The sequence below is a fragment of the Aptenodytes forsteri genome, unplaced genomic scaffold, assembly GCF_000699145.1.
Source record: "Aptenodytes forsteri isolate BGI_AS27 unplaced genomic scaffold, ASM69914v1 Scaffold483, whole genome shotgun sequence".
NCBI lineage: Eukaryota > Metazoa > Chordata > Aves > Sphenisciformes > Spheniscidae > Aptenodytes > Aptenodytes forsteri.
The window spans coordinates 118,853-132,335 of record NW_008795316.1 but is presented as its reverse complement, the minus strand read 5'-3'; the positions used below and the strand labels follow the sequence as shown (position 1 = coordinate 132,335).

At 45.8% G+C, this 13,483-nt stretch overlaps 1 protein-coding gene across 2 annotated transcripts; it reads left to right on the top strand.

The window, feature by feature from the left end:
• Nucleotides 1-93: 93 nt before the first annotated feature.
• ZNFX1 (zinc finger NFX1-type containing 1) lies at nt 94-13,310 on the top strand. Of its 2 annotated transcripts, XM_009279509.2 has the most exons (13): nt 94-192; nt 937-2,949; nt 3,749-3,880; nt 4,138-4,286; nt 4,505-4,648; nt 5,095-5,212; nt 5,479-5,726; nt 5,846-5,985; nt 6,301-6,455; nt 7,124-7,269; nt 7,629-7,739; nt 8,435-8,530; nt 10,783-13,310. In XM_009279509.2, exons 1-13 carry the CDS (start codon nt 138-140, stop codon nt 13,213-13,215), a joined length of 5,940 nt encoding a protein of 1,979 aa, XP_009277784.1. In that variant the 5' UTR covers nt 94-137; the 3' UTR covers nt 13,216-13,310. The 2 variants fall into 2 exon arrangements, with proteins under 2 accessions (XP_009277784.1, XP_009277785.1); XM_009279510.2 differs by lacking the exon at nt 3,749-3,880.
• The last annotated feature ends 173 nt before the right edge of the window (nt 13,311-13,483 follow it).

Genomic DNA, 13,483 nt, shown 5'->3' with positions numbered 1-13,483 from the left:
CGGCGGCTCCCGGGCCGTGCGGGCCGAGCACAACGGCACCTGTGTTCGGGTGCAGGAGCGGTGCAGCCCCCGGTGCTGAACGGTGCCCTCGCCCCAGAGAGCTGCGACGCCCCGCAGAGGACTCGCCGGGCCGAGCGATGGAGGGTGCCGGGCAGGAGCCTTGCTCCCGGCAGCCCCGAGCTGGAGGGAGAGGTGAGGGTCGCCCGGTGAATGCAGGGCAGAAGGCTGCGGAAGGCCTGGGGGGTGGTGCTGGTACAGGGATGATCCTCTACTTCCCTGCCTGGGTGTAGTGAAATTTCCTCTCAAGCCTAAATCCCAGCATTTCCTTATTTGCCCCTGGAGTCTGGTTGGGACCATAAGGTCATGATGCACTGCAGTAATCTCTCTGCTAACTGTTTCTGCTAGTATTCAGTGCTTCCCTAAGTATTCTGTTGACAGCGTGACAAAGGCAATATAGTCTATGCTTCCTGCTACTCTGAGAGGCTGGACTTTGTCCAGAAGGTCTGTGTGTCCAGAAGGTCTGTGTTTTAACCATGCTATACGCAGTCAAAGTCAGCTGCTGCTGCCTTTATCATTATTTCGATGATGACTAACTCTTGGGGAAATCCTGTCCTGTGCAGGAAACTTCATCTCTGGCCTTTCTTAATTCTGCTTTCTGTTCTGTGGAAAAGGGTTTTGGTTTTTAGTGTCTTCATGGCTTAACAGCTTAAGTGAACTCTAGGCATGGCACTCTTTTTAGCAGTTAGAAAAAGGGATGCAAAGGAAACACCAATTTGAAAGTTTGGGTGCAAATATTATGGTAGTTTTCTAACTTGATGCTAAATGTCCAAAATATGCTGATTATCAGGCCAAAATGCTCTTGCATTTGTGTTGGGAGGCAGGTTAATGTGGTTGATTTATAATTAAGGAGTGTCTTTTTTTTTTTTTTTTTTTAAGGGCATGCAGATCATTGGGATACTGGCTTTACACGAAGAGGCAGAAACAGAACAAATAATGTGTCAGGCCAGGCAGCTCAGTTAGCGGAAAGCCCCCAAGCCAGTAATTATACTCTTCTACCTGGGCAAAGAGAGGAGAGATTCGGTGGTTGGATTTGGAGGGTTGCTCAATCAAGCAAGAATAAACCAAGAAACCAAGGTGGACAGGCCAATAGTGGAGCCGCAGGACACTGGAATGAACAGGAGAATGAGGGAAGGAGAATGAGGCATCAAGGTGGACAAGCACATGAGAGGGCCAGAGGACCCTGGAATGAGCAAGAAAATGAGAGTAGGGGAAGGAGGTATCAAGGTGGACAAGCACATGAGAGGGCCAGAGGACCCTGGAATGAGCAAGAAAATGAGGGTAGGGGAAGGAGGTATCAAGGTGGACAAGCCCAGGAAGGAGCTAGAGGGCTGAGGAATGGGCAGGAAAATGAAGGTAGGGGAAGGAGGATGCAACCTCGGGAGAATCCTCACTTCTACCAGAACCCTACCCCAGGTGGTGCCCAGCTCAGTGAGCAGCCTCAGCAAGTCAAAAGGATTGGCTATAAATTCCTGGAAAGTCTCCTCCAGAAGGACCCTTCAGAAGTTGTCATCACACTTGCTTCCAGTTCGGGTTTGAAGGAACTTCTTTCCCAAACGGCTATGAAACCCAATTTCCTTCAGCTTGTTTGCCAGGTGCTTCGAAAAGCATGCAGTTCCCGAATGGATAGACAGAGTGTCCAACAGCTTCTCGGAGTGGTGAAGGAGTCCAACTTTCTCAAGATCTGTCTGCCACAGTTTGTGTCTGACATGATAACAGAAGCAGTCCCTGCTGTACGCCATCAGTACCCTGTGCATATTAGCAACATCATTTCACTTATTCAGGACCTGATCAGTGTTTTCCCAGCCAGCTCTGTGCAGAAAATCTCCATTCTCTTGACAGTCTTGCCAGCATCCATAAATGCCCTGAGAGCTTCTGGTGTGGACATCACAGAAGAAACGGAGAAGAATCTAAATAAAGTCCAGATGCTCGTGCAGCATTTGCAGGAGAAGAGACGTGAAGGCACGCTGAGGGCTGATAACTGTACTCTAATGCAGCCTCAGACTGATGGTCAAGAAGAAACCTATCGTACAATGACCATTTATCTGACATATAATGAGGTACACCATGATGAGAAACCCTTTCTACGTCCCAATATTGTTTCTGGAAGATATGAGAGCACCAGCATTTATCTTGACACCCATTTCCGGCTCTTGAGAGAAGACTTTGTAAGGCCTTTAAGGGAAGGTATCTTGGAGCTTTTGCAGAGCTTTGAGGACAAAGGTTTGAGAAAGAAAAAATTTGATGATATCAGGATCTACTTTGACACACGGATTATTACCCCTCTCTGTTCCCCAACTGGTATTGTTTACAAGGTCCAGTTTGACATAAAACCATTGAAGTTTGTACGATGGCAGAATTCCAAACGGTTGCTATATGGATCCCTGATCTGCATGTCCAAAGATCATTTTGAAACGTGCCTTTTTGCCACTGTTTCTAATCGTGATAATGCAGATCTTGCCCATGGGATTGTGCAGCTATGTTTTAATGCACAGAGCCAGGCACTGCTGGCAGAGGTTCAGCCCTCAGACTCCTTCCTCATGGTAGAAACAACTGCCTACTTTGAGGCTTATCGGCATGTGCTAGAAGGGTTACAGGAAATCCAGGAAGAAGATATCCCCTTCCAGAAGTACATCGTGGAATGTGATGCAGAGGTGAAGAAGCCAACATACCTGACAATGAATACTGCCTATGACTTTGCACCCCTGATGGACGATCCCCTGTCAGATGAAGAGATGTACCCTGATGGTTTGAGAAGGCAAAGCTTTCGTGTTCTAGATCCCAAGCAGTGGCCTTCAATAGAAGCCTTGAGATTAGATGAGTCTCAGATGCAGGCATTGAGTCTTGCACTCACCAAGGAGCTGGCTATTATCCAAGGACCTCCTGGGACTGGTGAGAAACATTTGCTTTAAGTCTCTGTCATTTAAGGAGTTCTCCTTGATTCCCCCAGTTAGGGAGATTAACTTCAGAGAAAGCCAGCTGTACTGTCTCCAAAGCTTTAGTCCCATGCCTAATTGATGCTTGAGTAGCCCAGCTAGCATGAGCTGTGGAGACGGTTAAAACATCTTCAAATACCCATATCTGATCTTATGCGTTGCCAACCTAGTTGCAAGTAGACACCAACTGCACTGTTGGCTCTGCTTGTGTATTGGGGTGAAAAAATTTTCAACCATCTTTAATAACGTGGTACCTCTTGCTGTGCAACAGTCCTATTTGTCTTCATAGCATGTTAGAACGTTGGGAGTGTTCAGCCATGATCCTCTGTGTGAATAAAGCATTACAAGATTAACTGCAATTGTTTTAAATGGTACCTGAACTCAACAAGCACCACTGCTTGTATTCCACTAGTATGTGGATGTTTCATGTGCAGCCAAATGTCATGTATGAAGCCAGTATCAGAGTGGGCTGGGGGATGCAGTGGCAGAGGAAACCCTGGGTCCAGGTCTAATATATTAACCAAAAGACAACATTCTTGCAGAGCATGGCCTTGCTCAACTACAGGCCAGAAAGGCAGTGTCATGCTACTTCGTTTACATTTTGTAAACTAGTTACCTCTGGGGTCAGCTCTTTTGGCACAGATCAGATTTGCAGCCTAGGAGGAAGTCTTGTGTCCGGTTTTGATAATTCCTGTGTTTCAAGGCACTCTGCAGAGGGTGGATTACCCTTTTCTGATTCTGAGCTTGTTTTGCAGGGAAGACTTATGTGGGTTTGAAGATTGTCCAGGCTCTCTTGACTAATAAGCATGTGTGGCAAAGCACTGTCCAGAAGTCTCCCATCCTTATAGTCTGCTATACTAACCATGCACTGGATCAGTTCTTAGAAGGTAAGAGTACCTGACAAGTATGATGGAGGGTCAGGTAGAAATTACAGTATAGCTCTTACTCTGCCCATCTTCTGGCATAATGACCTGCCCTTTTGGCTTTTTCTAGTGACTCTAGCCCCATTGATACACAGTAAGAAAACTTCACTCAGACCAATTCAGTGTAGCATTTGCAGACAAAGGGTGTTCTCTCTACCCCTTGTCTTACTGCAGAAAACAGAGCTTACCTCTTTAGTACTAATATTCTCTTTCATTCCCAGGAATATACACATTCCAAAAACATGGGATGGTGCGTGTTGGGGGCAGAAGTAGCAGTGAGGTCCTGAAGCAATTCACCTTGAGGGAGCTGAGGAAGAAGTGTGAATTCCGATACAACTTGCCAATGCATCTCCGCAGAGCCTATGTGAATGTACGTGCAGACTTCACTGGAGATGATGGGACTGGGTTGCCTATGTATTGGAGGAGCTAACTGAACTTCCTCCACACCTGTTCTTTCACCTTGTCTTACACTGAAGTCAGCCTCGTAATTCTTCTGTCCTTGTTCACTTTATCAGTTGCTTGTACTGCTGTTTCTGAACTTCGTTTCTCTGAGTATGATGATGCCTCCCTTCTCTTTGTTATGAGTAGATAACCAGTGAGATGAAACAGGCTGAGCAGGAGCTCCATGAAGGAGCGAAGCACTTAGAGTGCACAACATACGGAGTTCTGCATGAGCGGCACTTGGAAGCATGCATTGCGCCCCAGCACTGGGACAGCCTGATGAATGGTCTGGTAAGAGAGGTCCCTTTCTTCTGAGTCAAGCAGTCCCAATGTGTGATTACTACCCTTTCTGCTAATGAGTCTGAGGTTCCCCAAGCACACCTTTTAGCATCACTTGGCTATTAGGAAAGTGAGGGAGTGAATAGCAAACTGTGCCAAGTGACAGTAGTTTAGACTGGGCAGGGCAGGCAGGGGCTTTAAATTTTGTTCCTTTAAACTGCAGAGATTCTAAGTGATCTTTATCAGCATAAAAATACAAGTGCCCAAATGAAAGCCTCTTAAACTGAAGGGGAGGAGGGATGCTCTTTCTGAAGATCTGAGGCTGCTCAGACTTTCTAGCTCTGGAGGTCTCTCGGGGGACTTGTCCTAGTTGCCTGCTGCTGCAAGGTGCTGCTTTGGCATCATCCTAAGGCTCTGAAGTGCAATAGGCCTGGCTGATTTGACTTTCCTTATATTAGGATGATGAGGAGTTTTACTACAGTACTTCACAACACTCAATGATTCTGGAGTGGCTGGGCCTTGGTGTAACTGTCTTCACCCAGAATGCTGCAGAGAATATAGGGGCTGAGAATCCAGGTAAAAAAAAAAAAAAAAAAAGAACAAAAAACCCCCAAAACACAGACACACACACACACCCCCCATCCTCTACAGGTGCGTTTGCCTAAGCAGTGCATGTGTGCCAGAAAAGAGACACTGCTACTTAACAGACACTGAAAGATGCATGATACTGTAAGGTAGTGGAAAGAAGATTAACCTTAATTTCCACATGGTGATCTGACTGCTGTACTGTGATTCTGCTAGAGTGGCTGTGGCTTACTGCATATGACTGGTGACTCTCACAGGTGGTCAGCAGGAGAGAGAGGAGGAGTGGGAAGGTGAAGCAGGAGAGGAGCTTTTGGAGATCCCAGAGGAGGCTGACCTGATTCAAGCTGACAGAGTGATTGAGGATGAAGAGGCAGCAAAGCCTCAGGGAAGGAAGGAGGAAGAGCACAGAGCTGTTCATGAACTAGCCAGCATGCTGTTGGCTATGAAGCTGGAGGACAAGGAAGAAGGAACAGCCCAACCACAACAGAAGACTATACAGTGGGAGGTAACTGCATGAACTAGCATGCTCTGGTTCTGCTTGACTGTGTGAAGAATAACACGGGGATGCTAATACAGGAGAATTTTTGTGCTGTAACTGCTTATTGGGGAGCTTTTTTTCTGCAGATAACTGCTGTCCAGAGGAAGAAAATGAAACAGAAGATGAAGGTTGAGCTCCGTAAACTGAGTGCAATGACAGAGTTAGAGGCCAAGGCTATAAAGGATCTGTGGCAACTTGACCTGAGCTCCCGCTGGAGGCTTTACAGGTGACAAAGCTATTTTGCAGGGTCTGTCAGGCAGATGTTTCCTAGGACTGTTCCAGTTTGCAAACTCTTTCTGTCAAGCCATGGTGTTTCTGTCCATATCTGTTCAGCTCCTTATTTGAACATGCCTGTTCTTACCTTCCCTGTGTTGTACAGGCAGTGCTGTCATCTCCACTGTGTGTGTTCAGGACTAAGTACAGATGCTAATAATCTCTTGCACAAAAGACACAGAGAAAGTTTTGAACTGAATCCACTCAGAGCTTCTGAATCGCTATCCTATTCCCCTTGCTGTGTGTGATAACAGCACTTTCTTCTCAGGCTTTGGCTGCAGACCTATCAGGGGTTTATTCGACGGAGGATTCTGCAGCACGAACGGCAGTATCAGGCAGCAGCAGAAAGGCTGACAGAACTGAGGCTGCAGGAAGATCTCTGCATTCTCAAGGAGGCCCAAGTTGTGGGGATGACAACTACAGGTGCACAGCAGTTGGGAAGCAAACCAGTATTGCACTGCATCCAGTAATGGTTAAAGGACCTTGTTGCCAAAAGATTAGTATCGTATGCTGCTTGACAGCCTGGATCAGGCTCTGCATTCGTCTGCAGCCTTCTTAATCTCTGACTCCCTTTGCAAACCTGGCTATTGTGTGAGTTGTCAATTAACTGCATGAGCAGTTTCTGTGCACTCTTGCACTCCCTCCATCTCAAGCAGCATTCTTCTATTAGAAATGCTCCACTTCTTGTGCCTGAGTAAAGCACAGCTAGTGTCTGCACTACTATCCCCATATCACCTTCTGGTCATGATAGTGTAAAGGTCATTGTAATATGACCCTTTGGAGAGAAAATGTTAGGTTTATTCATGTGTGTTGATCAATGTATTGAGAAGGTATCTTATGTCTGAAGAGAGCGTCGGAAAAGGGCCAAGGCAGGCATAGGACTCTAATCCCCACCTGCTTTCCCTAATAACTCTTCATATAGAAGCCATCCTTGGTATGGTGCTGTTTTAAAGTTCAAAAAGCTGAGTCTTGAAACAGGGAATCTTGGGAAGAACCCCAGTCTTTTCTGGGACACAGCCTACTCCCCTCCCTGAAAACTCTTTGTCATACTGCCTGCATGTACTTAAGGCTTATCTTCTCTCCTTGCTCAGGTGCTGCCAAATACCGTCAGATTTTGCAAAAAGTAGAGCCACGAATTGTCATTGTAGAAGAGGCAGCAGAGGTGCTTGAGGCTCACACCATTACTACTCTGAGTAAAGCTTGTCAGCATCTCATCCTCATTGGAGATCACCAGCAGGTAACATCCATGACTAATGCCTCTAACTGTTGTGCAAATGAACTAGAACCTTTTAACCAAACACCATATGTGAAAGGTTGCCAACACTTACTGCTCCCCATCTTCCACAGGTCCTGTCTCCTGTAGTTTTGGAGTAGAGCTCCTGTGGGACTTGTCTTTTAGTTTAACTGATACGATTTTACATGTGCTTGTATCCACTTCAGTTGTGACTATATCTAACTTTGATATTTAGCACTTCTGCAAGAATCCAGTCTCTGGCCTTTCTATGGGGGACCAGTGACAGAAGGAGATGAGTGAAAAATCTTACTAATACATAGGAAAAGTGCTAAAACATGGACCTCCTATCCCTTCTCTTTCAGCTGCGGCCTAATACAAATGTATATGACCTGGCCAAGAACTTCAATCTGGAAGTCTCTCTCTTTGAACGGCTGGTGAAAGTCGATTTCCCCTTTGTCCGTCTGAAATACCAGGTGAGGAAGAGCTATAAAAAACTCCATTGCATTTACACTTAAGTTTATATTTCTACTCTCAGAGCAGCCTAAAAGAAAAGAATGTGCTATTTAATTCCAGAGAAGAATGGCAAGAACTGTCAAACTGCCACAAAGTGTTTCAGTGTATTTCCAATTATTCAGTGATGTCATCCGCAGTACTGTGGTTCCCACATGTTTTAGTGCAATGAACATGGCTTATTGTGGCATCTGAAACTTCCAGAACTCTGGAGACTGACAGCACAAGTCTTCTCAGGCTGCTTCCTGCTAAATTGCTATAATCATCTATCTTGGTGCCTGGAGAAGTTAATTCTACCTCCAGCAGTCCTATATTAAAACTACCTAGAAGAGCTCATGTAGTGATTAGGGTGAGGTGCTGGCTTTTGTTATCTAGAACAGTGTTCTTAGATTTGCACTGAAACCACCATTCTTATTACAACAACCTTGCCAAAAGATTTTCTTGAAGATACTCTGCTACTACTCCCCCTGTAATTGCTGGTGGTGGCAGCGATAGGGTGGGGGAGGGTGGGGATTGGGAGGTGGTCCCTTCTTGACTCTTACTGGAAAGTCATCTTTGTCTTGTATTCAGCCACAGTCTGTACGGTGGAACAACACAACATTGACAGGGAAATATGGCGCTCCTTCCTCAAGACTGATAAAGCTGCTTTGTGTTTCAGCACCGCATGCGTCCTGAAATTGCCCAGCTTCTCAGTCCTCATATATACCAGGAGCTGGAGAACCATCCCTCTGTCCTGAAGTATGAGAACATAAAAGTGAGTTTTCAGCAATCCAAGCAATTGCTTTTGTACCCTGTTACTGGCTAAAATGAGTTTCTGTAAAATAGAGTGTTCAAGGATTTCAAATTCTTAGATCAAGTTCAGTTACTGAAACTTACACCTGAATCAAGGAAATGTGTGATACAGAATTAGGCAAGTAATTTGTAGTTCTTCTGGCATTAGTGATGGTGGACACTGGAAATAAATCCAATACTGATGACTTTAAAAGAACAGTGAAAAATGGAAAAGGGACCAAAAGAATTGTAGGAGATTGAAAGCTAGGAAGAAATCTTAAATGAGAGACTTAAAGCATAATATGTGAAACTCCAACATAAGATAGGTGGCTTGATTACTGGAACCCTCCTTCCTTGGGTTCTCTGGGCATTTTACCAATACACAACATCTGCAAACAAGATCTGTTCAGCTTAAAAGTATAAAGCAACCACTTAGTGGCTAACACGCACAATAAACAGCTAGAATTTAATAAGTTATAAGCATTAGTATGCTTGCCACACCATAAGACACTTGAAGAGTCTTTGCTATAGTCAGGCAGGTATCAGTCAGAAGAAGTGTTGGCCTCTGCTGCTGCTTAGTTTTAAGATGGAAACTCAGTAACATTAACTCCCTGTTTTCTGATTTGTGTTTCCCCACCCTAATTAGGATTTCATATCTCTCCATGTTGGTGCTTTTCTTGCATCTTTGAACTATTTACAACCATATCTCTGTCTGTAATTTTACCTTTCTTATCTTGCATAGCCCTGTTCTGCAGACTTGCTCGCAGCTCTCTGTCACAACTTAACTATTTCCCCAGAAGTCTGAGGCAGGGTTACACTGCTATGCTGTATCAGACCTAGGCCTTGGATCTCTGAAACACAAGTGACTGAATACCCTGGGAGAAGGAATTGGAGGTAGCTACAGAAAGAGGATTACAGTAGCTTAGCCTACGTAAATCTCTCTTCATGAAAAGACAGTACTAATTAGTTAAAAGCTCTTTAACTGGATGAGGAAAGCATACTGAAAACTATAGCAGAATGCTGAAGCCAGACAAGAGAAAATGAATACTGAAGATGATTTAATTACTAGTATAAGCTATCTGGGAAAGTGGCAGGTCCACTTTTGGTATCTTGAAATCCAGATCAAGTATTTTGTAGAAGATGCTTTAGTTAAACAAATTTAAAAAAAAAAAACCCAAACCAAACCTGCAAACCAACCCCTTCCCCCCCCCCAACCCAACCAAACAAAAAACCAACCAACAACAAAAGCCCCACCCAAAACACACAACAACTTAAGAGACCACAAAATTTTACCCCATTTCTCCTACAAGAAGCTATTCTGGAGAATCTTATGGTTCCATCTGGCCTTAAAACAAACTTGAGATACCAAAAGGCATCAAAATTGAGTCTTCCCATCTAGTACAATAACCAATATAGGTGATCACTGAATTAAATTGTACAGCAGTGGACACTATGCCACTATGGACACCTTGGAAAACCAGAGATCTGTGTTTGATCTACAAAAAATGTTCTTTCCGTATAAAAACAGTCTCTGGGTTTTGGCACGCAGCCCAAGAATTTCTTATGGGTAGAAGAATTCCAGTCAATAGGCAAAAAATAAAGGTCCCTGGTAACTCAAGGCAAATGGAATTTTTGAACAGGTGAGCAGACAACTCTACGCCCCTGGAGCTGGTAAGTGACTACTGGAGTCCCTAGTATTCCTAGTTTTCCTCGTGGAAAAGCAATCCTCCTTGCTTCTTTGTTTTTTACTGCAGTAACAGAGAAGGCATGTTTTTTGCTAGGCAGTTTTAGGCAAGTGCTAAGCCCTGTGCGCTGGTAACTTCCTATCTTTTCCCACATGGCCAAAACAAGACATTGTTCATGCCATGAATGTGAAATGGAACTATGATGCTTTGAGAAATGTTAGTAGCACTTAATCTTCTCTTTTCTATAATGTGAAAAGGTACAGTAGAAACAACTCTGAAAAGACAGGGAATAAAATTATCTACGGGAACTGATTTCATATTAGGATACTGAAATGTCACTAATAAGCTGAAATGTGATTAATAAGCTTAAATTCCTATCTGATGAATACGCTATGGAAATCTAAGAAGGAATTGTCTAAGTATGCGGTAACTGCATACTGTAGTCCTCTCCTTAAGCATCCTTCTGTCAGTGGATAATCGGGGACATGGAAACAGGCTGCAGTGACAGAAGCTAGAGTTCTGTTTCTGACATTCCTTTCTCTTGTTTCAGGGGGTCTTATCTAACCTCTTCTTTGTGGAACATGACTTTCCTGAGCAAGAGATCCAGGAAGGGAAAAGCCACCAGAACCCACATGAGGCCCAGTTTGTAGTGGAACTTTGCAAATACTTCTTGTGTCAGGATTATCTACCTTCTCAGATCACCATTCTCACTACTTATACTGGACAGCTTTTCTGTCTGCGTAAGCTCATGCCAGCCAAGACCTTTGCAGGTGTGAAGGTTCATGTAGTAGATAAGTACCAGGGGGAGGAGAATGATATTATTCTGCTGTCACTCGTGCGGAGCAACAAAGAGGAGAGAGCTGGGTTCTTACAGATCTCTAATCGGGTATGTGTAGCACTATCCAGAGCTAAGAAAGGGCTGTTTTGTATTGGAAATATGAGAATGCTTGGCAAGGTTCCTCTCTGGAGCAAGATCATTCACACGCTTCGGGAGAAAGGTCACATTGGCCACTCGTTGGTGCTTTGCTGTCAAAACCATCCTGAAACCAAGACACTGGTATCTACAGCAGCAGACTTCAGCAAAGTCCCAGAAGGAGGCTGTAGTCGTCCCTGTGAATTTAGGTTGAGTTGCGGACATGTTTGCACAAGGGCATGTCACCCATATGACACACAGCACAAAGAGTATCAGTGTCTAAAGCCTTGTCAAAAGGTGCTTTGTGCAGATGGGCACCGCTGTCCGCGGTCATGTTATGAGCCCTGTGGACCATGCATGGTGACAGTAGAGAAAACTATTTCTAAGTGTGGCCACCTGCAGATGGTGCCATGCTCTATTCCAGACAGTGAGTTTCTTTGTCAAGAACCCTGCCAGAAAAAGTTGAACTGTGGGCACACATGCAACAAATTCTGTGGGCAGGAATGCACTAAGCAGTGTCCTGAACTGGTTACAGTCACACTGAAATGTGGCCATAACCAGCAAGTTAAATGCTGGATCACTGAGGAGATGAAACACGAGAAGCCTGTGGAATGTCAGACGAAGTGTTCTGTCACACTGGAGTGTGGTCATGTATGCTCAGGTTCCTGTCATACCTGCTTTGAAGGAAGATTTCATAAGCCATGTAACAGCCCGTGCAAACGCTTCTTGGTCTGCTCCCACAAGTGTCAGCAGCCTTGTACTACAGAATGCCCTCCCTGTCAGCTGGAATGTCAGAACCACTGTATCCACAGTAGGTGTAAAAAGAAATGTGGAGAGAGCTGTTCTCCATGTGCTGAGCCATGTGAGTGGTTGTGCCAGCACTATCAGTGTACCAATCTTTGCTCTGAACCATGCAATAGGCCTCGCTGCAATGTACCATGTGCAAAGTTACTGTGCTGTGGTCATCCTTGTATTGGATTGTGTGGAGAGCCCTGCCCAAAGAAGTGCCTCGTTTGTGACCATGAGGAACTCACCCAGATCTTTTTTGGCTTTGAGGAAGACCCAGACGCTCGATTTGTACAGCTTGAAGACTGTGGCCATGTCTTTGAGTCCCAAGGCCTTGACCATTATATGGATGAAGATGATGATGTCATCAAGCTGAAGGTATGCCCTATCTGTCAGACACCTGTCAGAAAGAATTTGAGATATGGCACCATTGTGAAAAGGCGGCTAGACGAGATAGAAAGGGTGAAAGAGAAAATCCAAGGCCCAGCACAGGAAATTGAGTCTAGCAGACAAAGACTGCAGACTGCACTGACAGGGAATGCTGTTCTGCAGAGGAATCTACCCCTTAAGTACCTCATGCTAGAAGATAAACTAAAAGCTTCTGATCTCTCCACAAAGAGTATCGGACTAATTGAGAACCAGCTTAAGTTCTATGAACGTGTAGCAGACCTAACGAATTCTATGAGCAAAATTGATGCGAGTGAGAAGAAAGGGCTGAGAAAGCGGCTGGATGAAATCCAGGAGTGGCTGGATAAGCCACGCCTCAGTTTTACAAGACAGGAGCTCTCTGACCTGCAGTCTGAGACCCAGAGATTGACCTATTTGCTGAGCCTCTTGGCAAGGTGCAAAGGTGCAAGTGGGATGATCACCCCAATGCTTGCAGCAGAGATTGCCAGTGTGCGTGAGATCCTGGAAGGGACAAAGAAATTCACAGCGGAGGATGAGGCTGCAGTGAAGGCTGACCTGGAGAGGCTCTGCACTGCCTTGCCCGTGTCAGGGCTGGGGATCTCTGAAGCTGAGCGGGTGCAGATTGTCAGTGCTATTGGCTATCCCCGTGGCCACTGGTTCAAGTGCAGAAATGGGCATATTTATGTGATTGGGGACTGTGGGGGGGCAATGGAGAGGAGTAAGTGCCCCGAGTGCCATGCAGTCATCGGGGGCACAAACCACGCTCTGGACAGCACCAACAGCCTCGCTTCTGAGATGGACGGTGCGACCCATGCGGCCTGGTCCCAGACAGCCAACAACCTGCTTAACTTCGAGGAACTCCACCGGCTGCTGTAGTGCGGTGTCTGGCCCGTTTCTTATCCCCCGCACCCCGGGGACGCCGTATCGGCTCCTCGGGAACTCGCTGCCACCCCTGTAGCTAATAAAGCGTATCGCTGCGTCCTGCGGCCGTCTCGTCTGTCGGGGCGGGGCTCGGGACAGGGTGGGCTTGCCGGAAGAGGCGGGACAGCGTCGTTTCTGCCGTTACCCGGAAGCGGATGTGACGCGCAGTCTGTCGATGGGCGGTGGTGACGGAGCGGTACGCGCAGCTGGCAGCTCCCGCAGC